Genomic DNA, 22,318 nt, shown 5'->3' with positions numbered 1-22,318 from the left:
GGCTCAGTGGTTAACAGCACTTACTGCTTTTGCAGAGGACTTAAGTTCTGTTCCCAGCACCCACATGGTACTAACAACCATTTCTAACTGCAGTTCCAGAGGATCTGGTGTCCACTTCCGGACTCTTCAGGTATTTCATGGACATGTGTACAGACAAACAGAAAGTCAAAACACCTATATACATAAAATAAAAAAATAAACCTTAAAAAAATCCTGAATAGCCGGGCGGGGGGTGGGGCACACGCCTTTAATCCCAGCACTAGGGAGGCAGAGGCAGGCTGATCTTTGTGAATTCGAGGCCAGCCTGGTCTACAAGAGCTAGTTCCAGGACAGGCTCCAAAGCTACAGAGAAACCTTGTCTCGAAAAACAAACAAAAAAATCCTGAATATATACTCACATTGTAACACATATGTAATGTGTTTGCTATATATTTGTTACACATTGTAACACATATTTGTGCCTGGGGTTGTCATCTCAGAAAGTGAAAGCATAGGCTTACCCAAGATCTCCAGAGACTGCACTTCTGGTTTTGTTTTTGTTTTTTGTACTAGCTGGAAACTTGAAACAGCCAAAATGTTCCACACCAGGAGAATGGTTGCTTAAACTGGTAAATCTATACCTTGTAGCATTGTTTACCAAAATAAAGGAAATAAAATGTTCTATACAATAGTATACCAGTATCAACTCCCTGATTTTGACATTGCAGCATAATACATAGTGTGACCTCTGGAGGAAACTTGGTTCAGAAGATATTTTCTGTACAATCTTTGTAACTTCCTGTGGATCTATAGTTATTCCAAAATTAAAAAAAGGGTGTTTTTAATTAACACCTCCAGTAAATATTTGGCCCAGTCTTGCATGGCAATGCTTACTTTCCTAAATAAGGTCTCTCCCTTTAATGAGGTGTGTGTTCCAAGGCTTGCTAGCCAATCACTCTCTTTGCTTTATATGTATGATTCTTTTATTATTTATAACAAGGCTACACCTCCTAATCCTTCTTCTAACCATTCCCAAACAGTTTTGCCAACTAGGCACAAGTATTCAACCACCTATGGGGGCAATTCTCATTCAAATCACCACAGGTAGCAATTGCTCTTAGCCGCTGAGCCATCTCTTCATCAATACTCTGATTTTGTTGTTGTTTTGAGATAGGACACTATATATCCTCGGTTGGCCTGGAACTCACTATGTAGACCAGGTTATCTTCAGACTCATAGAGATCCACCACCCTCTGCCTTCCAAAGTGCTGGAACTAAAGACATGCACCACTATACCTGGCTTTTACCCAGCCATTCAACCTGTGGGAAAAGTGAGAGAGGGATGAGGTGAGTGATGACGAATTCAGGGTTGAGCCAGGCATGGTGGTATGTGCCTTTAAGTCCCCAGCACTTGGGGGTGGAGGCAGGTGGATCTCAGTGAGTTCAAGATCAACCTGGTGTACACAGAAGGCTAACCAAGGCTATGCAAGACTGTCTAAGGTGAAAGGGGGAGAATTCCATGGGTCTTGATTCAAAAAAGCCTCTCCCTACTACTTCCTGTGTCTCTCTATACATCCTTTGTCCTCCAAAACCTCTATGGCTAATTTTGGTCACCTAGTAGCTAGCTGTACTCTCTGATTCAAGGTAAGCTTTACTGACAGTCTCTGGAGTGTTAGAGTGCTATCAAAATATTCTACAACATTTTACCCTTTTGTCTAAATAAAAAAGGAAGGTTTTAATTCAGTATAACTATATACAATATGAACAATTACCAGGAAAGAATTATGTTTATAATGTCCAATACATTTGCATTTAGCAAATTCAGAGAAAACACTCTATTATCTATTTTATCTTGATGAGTCCAAAATTTTGTACCTAATTCACATTCTCTCCTGACTTGTATTAACAACTCAAAACTACCTTTTTAGACCTCAAAACAATTTAAGCTTTTATGTCTTTGAACCTTATATACTTTCCAACTCTTTTGTGAGTTTCTTTTTTGAATTAGGTAATAAGAAAAACTGTAGACATAAGTTTCTGTCCCTCCTGATCCAGTCCCAAAGAAACACACATTTGGCATCCAACATTTGGGGATACAAATTCATGAAAAAGCCATTTTTTGTGAGACTTTTCAGCCACGGCACAGTCCAGAGCTGTACCCAAACCTAGCACCTTGGGTTCGGAGAAAAACTAGCCCCTGCTCCCAGCTCTCATCTGCAGACTTAGCTTCCTCTCCTGTCTGGGTTTCTTGGTGGTGGCATGGACCTAGAAACTCCATAGTTCTAGGACAACAAAAGTGGCTCTGCCAATACCTCCACCAGACTCTCAAAAAGTTAAAGAATGGGGCAGAGCCAGGCACCAGTGTCACAGCTTTCATTCTAACCATATCACTTAGCTGGTTTAAAACTCATGTGGTCAGAAAAAGATAGTGATATACAGCAAAGACAGATTCAGACAAAAAAAAATTATAATTGGTTTACAGTGTGTTCAAAAATATACATAAGGTTGGGAGAGAAAAGAAAAAGGATAGAGATAGTCCCCAAAAAAGAAAGAATGAATGAAAGAAAGAAAGAGAGGTTGGAGAGATGGCTCAGTGGTTAAGAGCACTGACTGCTCTTCCAGAGGTCCCAAGTTCGATTCCCAGCAACCACATGGTGGCTCACAGCCATCTGTAATGAGATCTGATGCCCTCTTCTGGTGCGTACATAATAAATATAAATATTTTTTAAAAAAGAATTTCAGTGTCCTCTTAAAAAAAATAGAGTAGCTGGCTGTGGTGGTGCACGCCTCTAATCCCAGCACTTGAGAGGCAGAGGCAGGCAGATCTCTATGTAGACAGACCCCGCCTCAAAAAAAGGGAGGGGAGCATGGTTGTACCTGCTTTTAATTCCAGGAGGCAGAGGCAGAAAGATCTCTGTGAGTTGAGGTCAGCCTGGTCTACAAACAAGTTGCAGACTTACCAGGCTACATAGAAAGACATCAGTCAATAAACAAGTGAGATGGCTCAGCTGGTGTTTTGTTCGCCGAAAGAGAACATGGATCCCATGGTGACTACAATTACATATGCTTGTGAGGCACCATGTGAGTTCTGGGAAATGGGAGCCACCACGTGGCTCTCGAAGACTAGCCACTCTTAACCACTGAACCATCTCTTCCCTCAGAAAACAGGGAAACAGGCCAGATAAAATGTTGCGCACCTGCAATCCCAGCATTTGAGAGGTCGAGACAGAAGATTATGAGTTCAAGGACCTCTGCCACAAAGTGACTAGGAAGCAAACTGCACCTAAAGGAGAGACTGAAAAAAAAAAACAGCTGGAGCTCTGGAGAGGCGACTCAGTGGTTTTGATTCCCAGCACTTCCATGGCATTTCACGCCTGGCTGTAACTCCAGTCCAGGAATCCAATGTCCTCTTCTGGCCTCCAAAAGCACTGCATGCATGTTGTATACAGACATAATTGCATAACAACCATATCCATAAAATCTTTAAAGAAAACCAAACAAGAAACCAAAATAACCACAACAAACTGGTGTGGTGGCACATGCCTTTAGTGACAGCAGCGGAGAGGCAGAGGAAGGCGTGTCTCTAAATTTAAGGTCACCCTGGGACCCCAAGACAGCCAGAGCCACAGAGTGAGACCCTATCTCACTGGGGGGGGGGGGGGAGGGGAGGAAATCTGTTTTACTAGACATTTAAATTATTTTATTATTTTGTCAGGTAGGGTAGATGCTGGAGGGTCAGAGTACAACTTTGTGGAATTGTTCCCTCTCTTGTATCTGTACATGGGTCTCTGGAATCAAACTGAGGCTTCAGCAACAAGTGTTTTCCTACTGAGGCAACCACCAGACCCCATGTGTGATATTTTCGAAAATAAACCATTCAAATAGCAATACATACGTGTACATGCCACTATTCCATGCCAAGCAGGTGCGTGTGCGCGCTGCCATAACTGTTCAGGGGCTCTTTTACTTCTCTATCGACTTGCCCCATGCCATACACTTTCTTATGATACTTTAGCCAGACCGCTAACACACCAGGAAGCAATGTGAAGTTAATTCTCTGGGGATACTGGCTGTGTTCCATTCTTATTCCCTTTCTCACTGTCTTCCTGTGTTTCCATTTCTCCCATGTCCCTTTTCCTCTGTCTTTCTCCACTTTTGTCCACTTCCTTTAGAATCTAAGGCTTAGATGTTGTGGGTTCTCTGTTCTCACTAGGGCCCACCTGTCCGCTACAGCAGAAGCCTGAGCCTACCTTCATTTTCTAGGGCTTCTCTCATCAAGGGAGGGAACCCCACGGGAGGGAACTCCACCCATGCTCGGGTCAGTGGACTGCTCTCAGTCTGAATGAACAGGATGGATGGAAAAACACGCACTTCTGGCCCTGACCAGGTATACCCCTTCTCCCTAGTGGCAATCTGTCCCAAAGGGAGGTCCTTTATCCGGCTTAGTCTCCATCTCCCCGTGTTGATTCCTGAGCCCACTGCAGAGAAAAGTGGGCTGTGGCCAGGCGAGGCTCGGGTGTTGACCGAGCCGCTCCTCCTGCCCGCAGGGGGCGCTGTGGGGCGGAGCGACGGCCGCGATCCACCCCCGCGGGGGCTGGCGCCGGGTTTGGGGCGAATGGGGGCTGTGGCCTGGGGTCGGGGAGGAGCGGGTTCCCGCCTCGTCACCGGGGAGCGTGGGCGTCGCCGGGGCCGAGGCCCAGGCTAGGCGTGTCCGCGCTGGCCATGGCCGGACCCGCTCCGGTAAGGGCCCCGCGCGGACCGGGCTCAGGGCGTGGGCGGGACCGCGGGCTGCGTGTGCGGCGTGGGGACCCCAACAAAGCCGGGTCCGCGCGCGGCGCTCTCCTGCGCCACCGACGGCAGCGGCTGCCCAGCCTTCTTCCCCGAGAAGAGCGAACGCCATCGGGGTTTGGGTTTCCGAAGGTTGCAGTGGTGTCCTGCAGGTTCACCATGTCATAATTTAATCTCCGACTGGCGTTCATTTGCGTTCACGTAGAGTGTGTGCGTGTGGGACCTCACGCCAGCAGGGTAGAAAAGGGCAGTAAAACCTGTGTGCTTGGTTATTTTGTGTTTTGTTGAAATCAGGGAGTAGAGGGAATGGCTTTTTTTTTTTATGCTGTCCTAACTGCTCTATTAAGCATTCTTGATTATTAAGTAAGGCGGAGATAAGTAATTTTAAAGCAGCCCTTACTTTCTCACCGAATGTACAGTTGTTCAGGATTGCGTATACAAAAGATAGGCAGCACGTTTATAAACAGGGTTTTGAATAAATGGGAGATGGCCACTCCTGTTGATGAAAAAATAAACAATAAAATATTCTTTCATAAATCATTTTCAGTTTCACGATATGACAGATGTTTGTGAGTTTATTAAAAATAGGTAATATAGCACAGTTGCAAAAAAAAAAAAACCACAATAGTTCTTCCACAGGATATGTTCTCCAACCCCCAGTCGATACCGAAAACGGAGTGTAGTAGGAGCTGTAACACTGTCTTCACTAAGCACCTGCTGTGCGCTATGGCTGCGGAACTCTTGCAGTTTAAACTTTATTTATTTTTTTTAAATATTTATTTATTTATTAAATATACAGTATTCTTTCTGCGTGTATGCCTGCAGGCCAGAAGAGGGCAACAGATCTCATTTCAGATGGTTGTGAGCCACCATGTGGTTGCTGGGAATTGAACTCAGGACCTTTGTAAGAGCAGGCAGTGCTCTTAACCTCTGAGCCATCTCTCAGCCCCCAGTTTAAACTTTAAAGCCAGGCAAAATCTGGCGTGATTTTTGTTGTTGTTGTTGTTATCATCTTCCACAGCTTCACAGGTTGAAGGTTCGTTCTTTCTACAGGTTTTTAGCGACTTTAGCGTAGAAAATTTTTTTAAGGTGGGAAAGTGGGAAACTCACTTTTCTTCTGAAGGAAAGAAATACTTTGGAGCTGGACCTGGCAGGACCAGGGGAGGCAGAAGCAAAAGGATTGCTGCAGGATTCGGGCCAGTCAGACCTGGGGAGTGAGACCTTCCCTCAGAAAACAAAACAAAGTACAACTTTACAGCATTTTTTGACATTTTTTTATCTGAATTAGCAATACCTGCGTTTTCACTTTGGTGGCATTATTAAGAAAAGGAAGGGTGTATGAACACATGTTTTGATATGGAAGAGTACTAGATAATTCTTTGTGTAGGGACTGGGCTGTGTTTTCTTAGCTGATAACCACTAGAGGCCAGTAGCACACCTCCTGAAATTTTACAATCAAAACTGTCTCCAGGCTTTACCTATGTCCCATGGAGGGCAAATTGTGCTGAATGAGAACCGTTAACCTACTGTTTCTCACAGAAGAAACTGGACAGAAGTAGATATGAAATTTTCATTCTTTTTTTTCTTAATACATTAACCAATTAGGACAAATTACTGGGGGTTTTTTTGTTTTGTTTTTTTTTGTTTTTTTTTTTTTTGTTTTTTTGTTTTTTTTTTTTTTTTTTGGACCCAGGGTCTCTCAGCATAGCCCTGGCTGTCCTGGAACTCACATTGCAGATGAGACTGGCCTGGAATCTAGAGATCCACCTGCCTCCTCCTCCTGAGTGCTGGAATTAAAGGTGTTTATTACTATACCCAGCACAAAATTATTGTTTTAAAATAAATAGTGTAACACAAATAATTTGTATTAACTTAAAATGTTGGGTCTTGCCAGGGAGTGGCGATAGCACAGGAGCCAGAGGCCCACAGATCTCTCTAATTCAGGGCAGCCTGGTCTTCAGAGCAAGTTCCAAAACAACCAAGGCTACAGAAACCCTGTCTCAAAAAAAAAATTTTTTTTAAATAAGACTGAGCAGTGGTGGTGCACACCTTTAATCCCAGCACCCGGGGAGGCAGAGGCAGGCAGTTCTCTGTGAGTTCAAGGCCAGCCTGGTCTACAGAGTGAGTTTCAGAACAGCCAGGGCTATACAGAAAAAAACCTGTTTCAAACAAACAAACAAAAAAAAACACCACCAAAATAAACCCAAAATGGAAATAATATATACTTTATTTAATAGCCATAGAAAATAAGCACATGCCAATAACAAATGGAGTTAAACTAGGTTTAAAAAGTCAGCAAGGTGTAGGGTTACAGCCATATAGGCAGAATATTTCAACTAACAAATATATAATTTACATAGTTTTAATTATGAACTTAGCAACCATTTTTTTAGTTAACCATGATAAGCATAAACACTAAACAATTTTGAGCTAGGGATATCACTCAAGGGTAGAGAAGTTGCCTAGCATGTCCAAGGTCCTGGGTTCAGTCTCTCTCTCTCTCTCACACACACACACACACACACACACACACACTTTACAGCTCAGGTTGTTTATACCCTTTGACTTAGTGATACCCTTCTATGAAAGTAAAAGTGCTGATACCTAAAGAAACCCATCCGAGCATTGTCTAATTTGCAGAGGGGAAGCCAAGCATCGTGGCATATGTCTTAATCCCAGCACTGGAGAGACAGAGGGAGGTAGGTCTCTGTGAGATCTAGACCATCCAGTCTACATCGCACATGAGAGCCTGTCTTAAATAAATACACAATATTTACAGGGAAGGAAGAAGCAGTGTGTGTGTGGCCCATTAATGGGCTCTGTCTCCTTGTGGAGTATGATGTAATCACACAGTTTACCCCAGTGTGAGTTTACTTCCTTGTATTCGTCTGAGGGCCATGACATATTACATGAATGAAGTTTCATACTGATTTGGCTTCACGTTTGTAAAGAGTATACCATCCCATACACACATATGGAGACACATATGAGATGGGTGTGGAAGTGAGAGCAGAGATAGAGGAAACAAATCATTTTGCTTATTTAATTATTTTTGTGTGTATGGGTGTTTTGTCTGCATGTGTGTCTGTGCACCATGTGTGTGCAGTGTCTGTGGAGAGCTTAACAGGGCATTCGGTTCCCTGGGACTGGAGTTACGGATGGTTGTGAGCTACTGTGTGGGAGCTGGGAACTGAACCTGGGCCTTCAGGAAGAGCATCCAGTGCTCTCAACTGCTGAGCCATCTATCTCTCCAACCAACCCATAAATCACCTTCCCCTGCATCCTGAGACAGGGTCTCACTCTGTAGCCCTGGCTGTCCTGGAACTCACTCTGCACACCTAGCCGGCATTAAACTTCCAGAGATCCTCCTGCCTCTGCTGATCACTTCTGTGGAAGTAACTGCTGAGTCAAAAACAGCCGTCTACTTTGTAAGTCTCACATATGCAATGAGAATGAACTGGAATCACTTGTAGCCATCATGACTGTATCTGTAAAATGTCTCTCGCTTCAGTTACCGCTGACCTTTGAAGATGTGGCCGTTTATTTCTCTGAGCAAGAGTGGCAGCATTTAGAAGTGTGGCAGAAGGAACTTTACAAGCATGTTATGAGAACCAATTATGAGACTCTTGTCTCTCTAGGTAAGGAGCTTTCAACTTCTCGGTGAGTCTTGCAGCTGGATTTTGTGAGAGCTCCTCAGTCACTTGCTACCTTGTGAGGTAGCAAGATTGCTTAGATACTAACCCAGAAAGTCCTGTTATCTCTTTGTTGTTGTTGTTGTCAATAATAAAGTATACATTACCCATCTTTATTCGGGGCGGACATTGCAGGACAGTATTTAAGACAGCGAATGATGTCACTTACAGGTAGCTAAGACATATGTTAAAACGTTTCCCATCACAGTTTACTGAGATGTTTGGTTTTCTACCGAGAATCACACTTGCTTCATGCCTATAGTACATGTGTCCCTTAACCTAGAAACTGGCCTCCTTGCAGCATTACAAAAGGGTTAGAGACTGCAAGAAACTAATGGTCTTCCCTGTAGTGTGATTCTGAATGAGTGCACCCTGATGTATTTACGGGTAGCTGCCTCTGGTTAGGATGGTGGATAATTTTTCTTTCTTTGGTTCCATCATCATCATCATCATCATCCCTCCTGTGTGTGATGCTAGAGATAACATCCTGGTCCTTGCATGTGCTAGGCAAGGGCTGTACCACAGAATTAAACTTACACCTCCTTTATAGTTCTTGTTTTTTGGGTTTTTGATGTTTTATAGTTTTTTGAGACAAGGTCTCACTTACTGTATAGTTGAGGCTGGCCTGGGACTCACTATATAGATCATCTTGCCTCGGGTGCTGGGATTATAGGTGGGTAGCAGCCGGTCTTGGTGGCTGGAAGGATATACTGAAGAGGCAGAGCAGGAGGATTATAAATTCAAGGTTTGCCTGGGCTACATATTTGTGGGGAATGGTGGTACACACATTTTAATCCCAGAACGTGGGAGCTAGAGGCAAGTAGACTCTGTAAATCAGAGGCCAGCCTGGTTTACATAGTGAATTCCAGGACATGAAAGGCTACAAAGAAATGCTAGGGGTGGGGGTGGGGGCAAGGCGTGAACCATATGCCTGGCTAGTTTTTCTTAACAGTTAAATTTTTAAATGAGTCTGGAGCTGGAGAGATGATTCAGTCAGTCGGTCAGTAGGGAAAGCACCTGCCTTGGCAGCATGAAACTCTGAATTTGCATCCTCAGAACCCACATAAAAGACGGGTGCGGTGGCACACGCCTGTTTATAATCCCAGTGAGAGGCCAGGCGGAAGGTGGATCCCTAGAAGATTGAAGGCTGACCTACATGGCAACAGGTCTCAGGCCAATGATGGAAAGGTGGAACGTAACAGGTATTTCTTTGGACTGCCAGCTTCCAAAGGACGACGTGGAAACTTTTATTTATTATGAAACTTTAGCCTTAGCTTAGGCTTGTTCCCAACTAGTTCTTCAAACTTAACTTATTTGTATCAATCTACATTCTTCATGGCTCCTTACCTTTCCTCAGTACCATCTGTCCAACTTCCTTCGAGTTTGGCTGACTAATCTCCCACCTCAGATTTTTATCCAGCGTTCCTATCTCTTCCTGGAAGTCCCACCTATCCTCTCCTGCCGAGTTATTGACCATTCAACTCTTTGTTAAACCAACAGAAGGTACCTTTGAAGGTGAGGAAGGACAGAGATACATCTTCGCACAGTTTACAAAATAATTATCCCAACAGTGAAAGGTGTTCTGAGAACCAATACCCAAGATTGTCCCTTGACTTCCAATGCATGCCATGCATCCCCCAACATGCACACATACAAAGTCATGCATAAAAATTAGCCTGTTCAGAAGCATAAAATAAAAGATGAAAGTCTCCTGTTTGATTCTTTTTTTAAATTTATGTCTACAAGTGTTTTGCTGCATGTATGTCTGTGCACCACACACATGCCTGGTGCCTAAGGAGGCAAGAAGAGGGTGTTGCAGTCTCTGGAAGGGGAGTCACTGTGAACCACCATTCGGTTCTGGAAGTTCAACTGCTGTCCTCTGGAAGAGCAATCAGTGCTCTTAACCACTGAGACGTTGTTCCAGCTCCAAGGCAGGCACTTTAACCGTTTCTGTTTTCATTGGTAAAGCAGTTTTCTTTGAACTAAATATGGTAACACTCATTTCTTGATGTATTAAGTTTAGTAGTAGCTTAATTAATTAAGTAGCTTGATCAATTAATTTGAAAAGTATTGTCTTGGGCTGGAGAGATGGCTCAGTGGTTAAGAGCATTGCCTGCTCTTCCAAAGGTCCTGAGTTCAATTCCCAGCAACCACACGGTGGCTCACAACCATCTGTAATGAGGTCTGGTGCCCTGTTCTGGCCTTTAGGCATACACACAGACAGAATATTGTATATATAATAAATAAATATTAAAAAAGAAAAGTATTGTCTTACTTATGCCATCTCTCTTTTACTTTTTTTAACCTTCCTAGTTTTTGATAGTGTTTCTTATGTTTTTTTATGTGTGTCTATTGGACAGTTTTATAATTTAAAATAATATATTTAAATGTCTAGATTGTTTCCTATTAACTTTATTTTTCCAGAATAATTTTAATTTTATTATCTTTGTTCTATGTGTATAAGTGTTTTGCCAGCATGTGTATCTGTGTACCCGTGCATGTGGTGTACATGAGGCAAAAAAAAAAGGCATTAGATCCCCTAGAACTGGAATTACAGATGGTGTGGATTGCCATGTGAATGCAGCACCTTCCTCTGGAAAAGCAGCAAGTGCCCTTAACTTCTGAGCTATCTCTCCAGCCCCTGGATTAATTTTAAGAAGATTTAGAGAGATTAAGTTTAATGCATTGTTAAATTTCTCTTTTTCCTTTTATTGATGATAGATTCTTTTTTCACATATATCCTGATTACAGTTTTCCTCCTTCTACTCCCCCCAGTTCCTCTCCCGTCAGTGCCCTTTCTGTCTCTCAGGCTTCTGAGGAATGATGATAAAATACGCATGGTCTGTTAACTTTCTATCACGTGACTCTCCCAGGGTATAAAGATGAGGTAATACCTTCCACATTCTCTTCTTCATCTCCTGCATGCACATGACAGTCACATCTGCTTTCATCTTATAAAGTTTCTGAAACTTATATTCTTTCATCATAGTTAAGTTTCCAGACTATATCTGTGGATTTTTCCTAAAACATGTAACCCATGACATTATTTTTATTTTATGCAAGAACTAGTCAAAGCAATTGAACTGATAGAGAAAGAAATATAATCTACGTTGTCAGCCCTGGGCCACTGCCAAACATGTCCCCCTCCTCAAATTCCAGTTCCAATGGACTTTTTATCTCCCTCTTTGGTTATTAAAAATCATGTTTATTTAATTTGCATCACTATTAGGCAATGTGCTGCTATGATTTTGATTTTTAAGTGCTTCCTCCTTTTCTCACGCTTTTATTTATTCCCTCAGGTTATCCATCTTTTTCATTTTACAGTCAGTTATATGAACCTTTATGGCTCTGCCAGCTTGCTTCAAAATAATCTATATATTCAAAGCAATTCCACTCAAAATTCAAGAATGGCTTCTCATAGTCTGTAAGCTGATCATAAGACGCTCAGAAGAAAGGGACAAGAGCAACCAAGCAGGGTTTTTTCTTTTTAAGATAGAAGGTGATGCGGTAGATACCAAGCCTGCGTTAGAGATGGAAAATGTCTGACAGGACCACATGTGTAGCAACTGAGGTGGTAAATCGCCACAGCCATTTTGAAAACCAATTTGGAGACATGTGGCAAAGTTGACACACACAATTATATAGCAGCTCACTTTAATGAATGTCAACGTCTATGGTTTTTTTTTTTAATTTTATGTGTTTGTAGGTTATCGTCTCTGGAGCTCTAGACAGTTGTGAACTGCTGTCTGGGTTCTGGGATCTGAACCCAGGTCTTCTGGAAGAGCAGATAGATAGATCTCTGTGAGCTTGAGGGCAGCCTGATCTACATAGTGAGACATAATAATTAAAATGATCATAAAGCATTTTCCATTTGTTTTTTAGTTAAATATAACATCAGATATGTGGGGACTATGAAAAATGATTTGATTGGTATAACATGTCCAGATAAACCGGAAGTGCTGGCTGTCAGTGAGTCTGTTTGTCGACAGTTTGTGTGTTGTTCCAGAAGTAGATTTGGAGACATTGAGATGATGTGCTTTATAGGCACTCGAGCCAAACTACCCTGTCTGACTTCTCCGTACAGATTATGGACTTCCGAAACCAGAACTGATATCCTGGATTGAACTTGGAAGAGAGTTCTTTGGCAGCTGGGGAGAAGAACAGAAGCCAGAGGAAGGGATCCATCCGCTCCCTGTAGATGACGTGCACTCTTGTCTGGTTATGGAGAGTGAGTATTGAGAACCTAGTGTCTGCTGGGTGGCGGTGCTGCACGCCTTTAATCCCAGCATTCAGGAGGCAGATTCAAGTGGATCTCTCTGTGAGTTGGAGGCCAGTCTGGTCTATAAGAGCTCATTCCAGAACAGCCAGGGCTGTTAGACAGAGAAACCCTGTCTCAAAACAAAACAAATAAACAAACAAAAACCTAGTGTCTAAAATGGAGTTGTATAGTATAATCTCTGCAAGCAGAGGGTAGGAGCTCAAAGTTATCCTAATCAGCATCATGAGTTCAAATCTAGTCTGAACTACGTGAGACCCTATCTCAAAAAAGACAAATAAAAAACCATGGTCTTAACCTAAACATATCACATTCCGATGTCTTGTTTTTCCCTCTCTGATCTCTTCCTGTTTGGCTGACCTGAGCCTGACGTTGCAAATATTTTAGAGAAAGGCAGTAGAGCATAGTGGTTAGGCCCGTGAACTCCAAAGCCTGAGTCTGATCTCTCCTTCTGTAGGCGACTGTCTTAGTCACTTTTCTATTGTTGTGACAAAACACCATGGCAAAGACAACTAATAAAAGAAGGCATTTAATTGGCTGATGGTTGCAGAGGGTTAGCCTCCATGGCCATCGTGGCAGGGAGCATGGTAGCAAGCAGGCAGGCATGGCCCTGGAGCAGTAACTGAGAACTCACATCTCATCCACAAGCAGAGGCAGAGAAAGCCAACCGGGAATGGCATGGGCCATTTTTGAAACCTCAAAGCCCACCTCCCAGTGACACACCTCCTCCAACAAGGCCACACCTCCTAATCCTTCCAAACTGTTCTACCAACTGAGGACCCCCTACTAAAACATGAGTCTGTGGGGCCATTTTCATTCAAACCACCACAGTGACTTTGGGCAAGTTAATAGTATTTAAACTCCTGGTGTATAAGATGAAGCAAATCCAAGAACCTACAGTAAGTGCTGGAGAGCAGTAATGTGTACAGCTCTGACGCCATCATCAATGGAAGCTATCCTCGCCAGTGGATGGGAAAGAACAAAGCGAGAGTGACTTTCCCTCTGTCACCGAAGCAGTCTTTCAGCTGTAAGCCCCTATAATATCGAAAGAGAAGTTAATTACTACCAATATACCATGGCACGCTGTAATAATTACTATTCCAAAAATGAAGAATGGGGTCATAGCAAGACCCATACCCAGCAGGGAAAACACTAAATCCTACAGCTCCATGTCTATCACTTGGGGCTTATGATAGAATTATTTGGGCTCCACTAGCCTCGGGCAGCTCCATCTCTCTAGCTCTGTCCATATAGTACATATGAACTCTCTCTTGGGCCAGCTCCAGCTTGTTCCAGCAATCTTCCAGAGTTCTGGCGTCTCTAACATTCTTGGGTCTACAGTACAACCTAGGCTTTACCTTCCTAGCTTCACACGGTGACCTCTCAGAAACTCCTTGCAGTAAATCTGACCCTACCACGCATTGCCTGACCTTAGTAGCTTTCTAGAAGTGTGGTGCAAGCCTTCATCGCCCCTTTATTCTTACATCGTTCATCTGGCAAAACCCAGTACCACATGAACCACACTGTCATGTTCTATTGCCAACTTGAGATAGAGCCTGGCTCCTCTTGGCCATGTTTACAACAGTGCAGACCACATTTCTCTAGGTGTTCTGGTTTACCCAGTTCCCAGTGGAATGGCCTTCTGAGCTCTGCTCATGTCATTCTAAGGCTTCATGAAACTCCATTCTGTTCCACATTCCTCCCACAAACTAGGACCAAGGGCCTAAGAACCTCGTGGTCAGATTTATCACAGCAGTGGCCCCAACCCTCAGTGTCAGTTTCTGTATTTGTTACCTTTCTCATTGTTGTGACCAAATTCCATACAAGAAGCAAGTTAAGAAATGTTTATTTTGAATCAGGGTTTGTGGGGATATAGTCAAGTCCATCATGTGGGGGGAAGAATGTTCGGTGGCCCATCACCTTGTACCCACAGTCAGGAAACAGACAGGTGAGTGCTTGTGCTCAGCCCTTTCTTTCTCTTCATTTTATTCAGTCTGGGACCCCACGCCATCATGTGCTATCCATACTCAGGGTGAGCCTTCCTTCCTTAAATCTCTCAGAGATCACCCTTATAGATATTTCCAGATAGATAACATACATCTTGTTGGGGCTGTTAGGATCTTATTGCTATCACATTGTGACACTGTGATTCTAAGACACTTGATGTTCCATGTGGGTGCTGGGAATTGAACTCAGGACCTCTAGAAAAGCAGCCAGTGCTCTTAACCACTGTGCCATCTTTCCAGCCCTTTAGATTTATTTATTTATGTATTTTATGTATATGTGTTTTCTTGTTTTTATTTTATTAGGCCAGGCATGGTGGTGCATGCCTTTAATTCTAGCACTTGAGAAGCAAAGACAGGCAGATCTCTCTGAATTTGAATCCAGCCTGTACTACATATCAAGTTCCAGGCCATCCTGGGTTATATAGATAGACCCTGTTTCAAAAAGAAAGTAATATTTTATTATTTATGTATATGGTTTGTACGCCTGTGTAAGCTTGTGTGCATGCAGTACCTACGGAGGCCAGAAGATGGAGTTGAAATCCCTAGAATTGGAACCATCAAGTAGATGCTGAAAAGAGAACTTGGGTCCTCTATAAGAGCAGTTAGTACTTTTAAACCGCCTGTCTCTTCTGCCATATTTCCCTGTTTTTAACAGAGTAAAGAACCCGGAACCAGCAGCCATTAGTTTGACAAGGTCTGCACAGTGGGCCATGGGAGTCATAGGTAGGATGCAGTCAGTTTGCAGGCCCCAGACCCTACCTCTAAGACTTCTGCTTTCATCTTTCACTTTCCTCAAAGCATGATCTGCTCTGTTTAGTGTCTGCAGCCAGACTCATTTTGGTCATCAAGTAGAACCACATATCATGTTTTATATTCCAGTCGGGGCAGGATGCCCCAACCGCCGTAGAAGAGTCAACTCTTATAGATCACTTTACTGGTGAAAGACATAGATGCCACAGACAAAAGATTTACAGAATTTTTGTTTTCATTCCCAGGTAGCCAGCAAGCTGTGAAGTCAAGAGAAATCATGTGCCATTTCCAGTTAAATCCTCTTGAGAGACAGCCTTCCTTTGGGCTTGTTTTAGGAGAAAAAGAAGATGTTTCCCTTAGGCATAACCAAGGCATCAGCCTTGCAAATGCACGAACCCACAACCTTGGGGCTCTAGTTTCAACAGTGCACTGTTCCAAAGAGGCTGCCCAAAGAGAAGGGCTCTTGAGTCACAGAACTCTGGATCCTCCTGACTTGCAAAGAGTCCCCTCTTGGCAGAGCACCCAACACTCTTGTCCTGTCTGTGGGGAAAACTCTTGGGAGAAGAATCACTTAGTGATGCTCCAGAAGGGTCACCCCAAGACCCCACCATGCAGGGTCTGGAAGGAGTTCAGCAGGCAAACTGATGCACAGCCGCCATGCAACTTCTCAAGTCCTGAATGTGGGAAGAGCTTCTGCCTGAAGCAATATTTGGTGAGACATCCAGATGCCCATACAAGAAAGAGGCCACCTCAGTGCCCCACAAGCAAAGTGTTCTTCCATCATGAGCATACCCTTTTCAGCCATCATCTCAAGCACCCCAAATGTGACAAGAGCTTCCCAGTGGATAGCAATGTCCACCAATGCCAGCAGAGCCAAGAGAGGCCAGCCTCCTGGAGGGAAGACCCCATTGTGCCCTCAAGACAGAAGCCAGGTCCCAGCCTGGACTATGAGGGCTGCTGCCACAAGGATAGCAAGCTGAAGGTCCTGCAGTGTGGCTGCAGCCTGGGTGAGGCCAAACCCTGCTCATGTACAGAATGTGGTGGTTGCTTCCTCTCACGGTCTATGCAGGCTGGCCTCTGCAGGGCACACACAGGAGAAAATTCCTTTCAGTGTTCAGAGAGCAGTGAGTGCTTCTGCCTGAGAGACCTGCAGAATGTCCACCGGGGTGTGCATAGTGGGGAAAGACCATCTTCCTGTAGAAAGTGTAGTCAGGGCTTCAGCAAACATTGCAAACTCACAGAACATACCTGGGACCTCAGTGGGGAGAGATCTTTCTGGTGTGCCCAAGGTGGAAGAAGCTTCAGCCAAAAGGGGCGGTTGCTGAAGCAGCAGCGGCTTCACCCAGAGGAAGAGCCCGTTCAGTGCACAGAGTGTGAGTTATGCTTCTGTCTGAAGAGCAGGTTGAGAGCCCACCAACTGCAACCTGGTGGAGAAAGGCCATTCTCCTGCAGCGAGTGTGGCCAAGCCTTCGCCCATCAGTGCAAGCTCCGTGAGCATCTCAGAGTGCACAGCGGAGAGAGGCCCTTTCAGTGTCCCGAGTGCCACAAGAGCTTCCGCCTGAAGGGCATGCTGAAGGCCCACCAGCGCACCCACAGCAAGGAGAGGCCGTTCTCTTGTGGGGAGTGTGGCAAGGGCTTTACCAGACAGTCTAAGCTCACAGAGCACTTCCGTGTCCACAGTGGAGAGAGGCCCTTCCAGTGTCTAGAGTGTGACAGGAGCTTTCGCCTAAAGGGGCAGCTGCTTAGCCATCAGCGTCTGCACACAGGAGAGAGACCCTTCCAGTGCCCGGAGTGTGGCAAGAGCTATCGTGTGAAGGCTGACATGAAGGCACACCAGCTGCTGCACAGCGGGCGGATGCCATTCTCCTGCCAGTGTGGGAAGGGCTTTGCCAAACAGTCTAAACTCGTGGAGCACATGAGGACACACACAGGAGAGAAGCCTTTTCAGTGTCCCAAGTGTGACAAGAGTTTCCGACTGAAAGCTCAGCTGCTCAGCCACCAGGGCCTGCACACAGGCGAGAGACCTTTCCACTGCCCTGAGTGTGATAAAAATTTCCGGGAAAAGGGTCACATGCTCAGGCACCAGCGCATCCACAGGCCTGAGAGGCCCTTTGCCTGTGAAGACTGTGGGAAAGGTTTCATTTATAAATCCAAACTGGCCGAGCACATCAGAGTACACACAAAATCCTGTCAGGTTCCACGTGAGCCTGACATGAAGAAAAGGCTTAGCCAACTGTTTGCAATGATGGAGGCTGACTGGAGTTGAGGAAGGTGGAGCATCAACGCCATGAGCACAGCTCCATTGCCAGGGTGAAGAATGGTGGCTGAGCTCACTGCAAAGCAAGTTCTAGGAAAAGGGCTCTACGTTGATCAAAAAATGTAATACAAATTAAAAATGGGAAACGATGATGAATTTTCTCTTTTGAAATACCATCAATTCTGTTTTCTCTCCCTTGGTAAGAAGAGGTATTTGTTTTCCTACCACTTTAGACGCATTTTGCCCAGATGCAGTTAGTTGAAAAGTCCCATCTTAAACCAGAAGGATATTCCTCCAGTACCACTGTCAAAGCTGAAAAGGGGAAGTCTGTTTAATATCAAATCTACTCTTTTGGTCTTTTCAGAGTATGACTCTAAAAGGTTGAATTCAGCAGACTTTATTTCTATCATGATACGCTTTTGGATTTGTGTTTGATTCATTTTCTTTTTAAACCAACAGCAGGGGGGTGAATTCTCTGAATCTCCTGTGGATGCTGAGCTTTCTCACTGGGGCCCTTGGTGATTGATGAAGAAACAAAACAAAAACCCCAAAGGTATTGAGAGATTTGGATCCTGATCAAGGATTGAGTCAGTGGATAGAGATTTGGAAGTTCCAGAGTGGAGATGCTATTTAGAGCAGAAGTGAGAGTCTCACAATGAATGAATATTTAAGCAACTGACTAAAGTATACGCAGAGCACAAAACGGAGGTATCACAATATGTGAATGATTTGTATTCTAAAATCTTTTAAAACTATAGAGATCAGAAAGGGATTTTTTTTTTTTAATTTCAAACTCTAATGTTACAGGGAAGGGAAAAAAGTCCCAATAAAGTTTCCTCCACAGCCTCGGGCCCACTATGTTGAGGTTCCCCCCCCACCTGCTGGCCTCAAACAACATATATCTGCCTCTGTCCCCCAAGTTCTGTGATTAAAGGCATGGGCTACCACACACAACTCACTGAACTTTGTATAGGTCTCATTCCAGGGCAGGGATTTCTTGCACTGTACTTTAATTGAAAATCTAGACATCCATGTGGTGTTCTGTGGATAGGAAATACCTCAGACCAAACCTAATCCCACCACCTAACCAGTTAGTTACAGAAGGGGAGAGAAAAGGAGGCTGTTTTTTCAAATATAAAAGAACAGCACAAGAGGAAAAAGAGTGGACAAAACCAGTGTTCAGTGTAGAAATCGCAGGCGTGGTTACCAGGGTTACCAGCAGCTTCCCGGAGGAAATCAAAAGATAGATAAGGAAACTTTGAGATAAAGACGGCAGAACCGTGGGTAATGAATTGTGATTTGGGAGACAGGAGATCAGCTTGAATGCAATTCTACGTCTCACTCTTTATCAAGACGTGTTGCTGGATTATTTTTTTAAATATTTATTTATTATGTATACAATATTCTGTCTGTGTGCATGTCTGCAGGCCGGAAGAGGGCGGCAGACCTCTTTACAGATGGTTGTGAGCCACCATGTGGTTGCCCGGAATTGAACTCAGAGTTCAAATTGAATTTTGGAGAGCAGTGGTTTTGGTTCCTGTCCTGGCACTAGCTCTTGTAGACCAGGCTGGTCTCGAACTCACAGAGATCCGCCTGCCTCTGCCTCCCAAGTGCTGGGATTAAAGGCGTGCGCCACCACCTCCCGGCTCTTATTCTTTTTTTTTTTTTTTTTTTTTTGCAGGCAATGCTCTTAACCACTGAGCCATCTCTCCAGCCCCGATTTTTTTTTAATCTTTTATTTACTCTTTGGGCTTTTTTATTTTACTGTCTCTTTTGGGCTCTTCTTGGGGGTCTGCCACCCAGCTCCCAAATAAATCCCGCACGGAGGCTTATTAGTACTTATACTCCTGGTCTTTGCTTGGCTTGTTTCTAGCCAGCTTTTTAAAAAATTATTCCTGTCTACCTTTTGCCTCTGGGTATTTTTTCCTTTTCTTACTTCTGTAATCTTCCCTTCTTATGCCCTGTCTTGCTGTGTAGCTAGCTGGGCTTCTGGTATCCTCCTTTCCTTGTTCTAACTTGCTCCTCCTTCCCCCTAGAGTTCTCCCCCTATTTATCTCCACTGCCTGCCAGCCCCGCCTATCCTTTTTCCTGCCTCGCTATTGGCTGCTCAGCTCTTTATTAGACCATCAGGTGTTTTAGACAGGCAAAGAATCACAGCTTCAGAGTTAAACAAATTCAGCCTAAACAAAAGCAGCACATCTTTACATCCTTAAACAAATGTCCCATAGCATAAACAAATATAGCACACCTTAAAATAACTTTCGACAACAAAGACAGGTTTTTGTTATTGTTTTTAAAAATTATTTTATGTGTATGGGCATTTTACTTGCATGTACGTCTGGGTACCAAGTGTGTGCATGGTGCCACAGAGGCCAGAAGGGGCTGTGTAGGATGCTCTGGATCTGGAGTTACAGACTGTTGTGAACTGTCCTGTGGATTCAAACCCTGGTCCTCTACAAGAACAGCAAGTGTTCTTAACTGGTGAGCCATTTTTCCAGGCACCTTTATTGGCTTAATATTTACTTATTCTTCTGTATATATTTGCATCTGAGGCCAGTGCGTGTGCCATGGTGCTTGTGAAGAGTTTAGAGGACAACCTTGGGTGTTTCTACCTTGTTTAGGAAGGACCTCTCTTTGTTTGTCTCTGTGTCTTTTGTGTGTCTATGTACTCCAAGTGAGTAGGCCCTTGAGCTTTAAGGGAGATTGACTTGTACCTCACAATGGAAATGCTGGAATTACAGACATGTGCCAAGGTGTCCAGCATTATTTTAAATTATTTTAAAATTTAATTTATTTTATTTAATTTATTTTTAAATTATTTTAAATTTAATTTTGATTTATTTTTATTTTTAAATTATTTTATTTGTTTTTTAAAATTATTTTTAAATTTATTTTAAAATTATTTAATTATGTGTATGTATCTATACACATATTTATCTGAGTACTTGTGCACTGAGAGGCCAGACTCATGGAGAGTTCCAGGTGGCGAGCCACCTGATGTGAGCGCTGGACTGGAATTCAGCTCCTGGCACATACTCTTAACCACACCATTGAGTCATCTCTCCAGCGCTGCGTGCAGTTTTTGCTTGAGTTTGGGGATCCAAACTGAGGTTACAGACTTAAGCACTTTTATCTGCTGAACCATCTCCCCAATCCAGGAGTCTGACCTTTAAAATGCATCCTCAAATAGCATAAAATATTACAAAATGTATACAATATTGTACACTGAAAACCACTTGGCACACAGGTTTTTAGTAGATATTAAATGAGCAAATTAAGTGTAGAGTCTAAATCCAGTGTCATGTGATCTGACTCCACAGCAGACTTGGAGCAATGCCAAAACCTTAGACTACTCTAGCATGTAATAACAGTGAAATTTAAGTAGTTTAATCTTCTTAAAGGCTGGGATTTTGGCTCAATGGTAATACACACACATGAGGACTTGGACTGGTCCCTAGCACTATTAAAAACAAAACTTAAGGTTTAAATCAACTGATGAGATTTTAAAAATCTGTGGCCTATACCCTAGGCATAAAAAGGAAATGACTGAGCCAATTCTTCATTTCTACAAATTTAGAAATAGCTTATCAAAAGCAACCCTCTGCAGGGAAAAAACATCAGATTTGTCAACCCTGTGTGATAAGTAGCTGGACATACCTAATTGTGAACCTTGCCCTATGGCATCAAAGGCAGTCAGTACTCAGCTATAGGGAAACACAGTTAAAATAGCATCTACTGAAATATTATATTCTGAGTATGAAGAAAAGGTATATAGTAGGTAGTCTTAGACAGTTTCTAAGCAGCTAGTTCTGAGGGTAGGTCCCAGAGTGTATTTTAGCCTGTTACAATTCTAAGTGGGACTGTCAAGAAAAAGCTAGCTTCCATGAAGTGATACTATGTTACAAGTGTAGGAGTTTAAAAAAAAAAAAGTGGGGACAGGCCTGGTGGCCCACCCTTTAATCCCAACCCTGGGAAGGCAGAGGCTAGCTAATTTCTCTGAGTTGTAGGTCTTCCCGGTCTAAATAGCAAATTCAAAGCCAGCCAGGGCTATGTTGTGAGACCTTGTTAAAAACCAAAACGAAAACAGAAAACAAACAAAACCTGGGGTGGGAGAGATGGCCCTAATGGTTAGACCCCTTACTGCTCTTGCAAAGGACCTGAAGTTCAGTTTCTAACACCCATGTTAGATGGTTCACAGTACCTAACTCCAGCCGCAGGGGGATGATCCAATGCCCTCTTCTGACCTGTGCAGGCACCTGTGCTCATGCACACATCCAACACCTACATAACATATCATTTAAAAATAAAAGTGAGGGGCTGGAGCAATGGCTCAGCTGTTCTTCCAGAAGACCTCAGTTTGATTTGCAGCACCCTTATGATGGCTTCTAACCATTTGTAACTACAGTTATGGGAGTTCCAAAACCTTCTTCAGGCCTCCTCTGGCACCAGGCACGTAAGTAGTACATATATATACATACTCATAAAATAAAAATGAGGGGCTAGAGGGATGACTCAAATTCAGTGCACAGCTCCCACACTTTAGCTTCAGGAGATCCGATGACCTTTCTGA

At 43.6% G+C, this 22,318-nt stretch overlaps 1 protein-coding gene across 1 annotated transcript; it reads left to right on the top strand.

Annotated features, from left to right (window-relative positions):
- Positions 1-4,561: 4,561 nt before the first annotated feature.
- Positions 4,562-17,898, top strand: Znf786 (zinc finger protein 786). The gene is made up of 4 exons (XM_075955076.1): positions 4,562-4,719; positions 8,279-8,405; positions 12,544-12,687; positions 15,737-17,898. Exons 1-4 carry the CDS (start codon positions 4,702-4,704, stop codon positions 17,755-17,757), a joined length of 2,310 nt encoding a protein of 769 aa, XP_075811191.1. The 5' UTR covers positions 4,562-4,701; the 3' UTR covers positions 17,758-17,898.
- The last annotated feature ends 4,420 nt before the right edge of the window (positions 17,899-22,318 follow it).

This window comes from Microtus pennsylvanicus, chromosome 21, assembly GCF_037038515.1.
Source record: "Microtus pennsylvanicus isolate mMicPen1 chromosome 21, mMicPen1.hap1, whole genome shotgun sequence".
Lineage (NCBI taxonomy): Eukaryota > Metazoa > Chordata > Mammalia > Rodentia > Cricetidae > Microtus > Microtus pennsylvanicus.
This window is presented reverse-complemented; position numbering and strand designations above follow the sequence as displayed.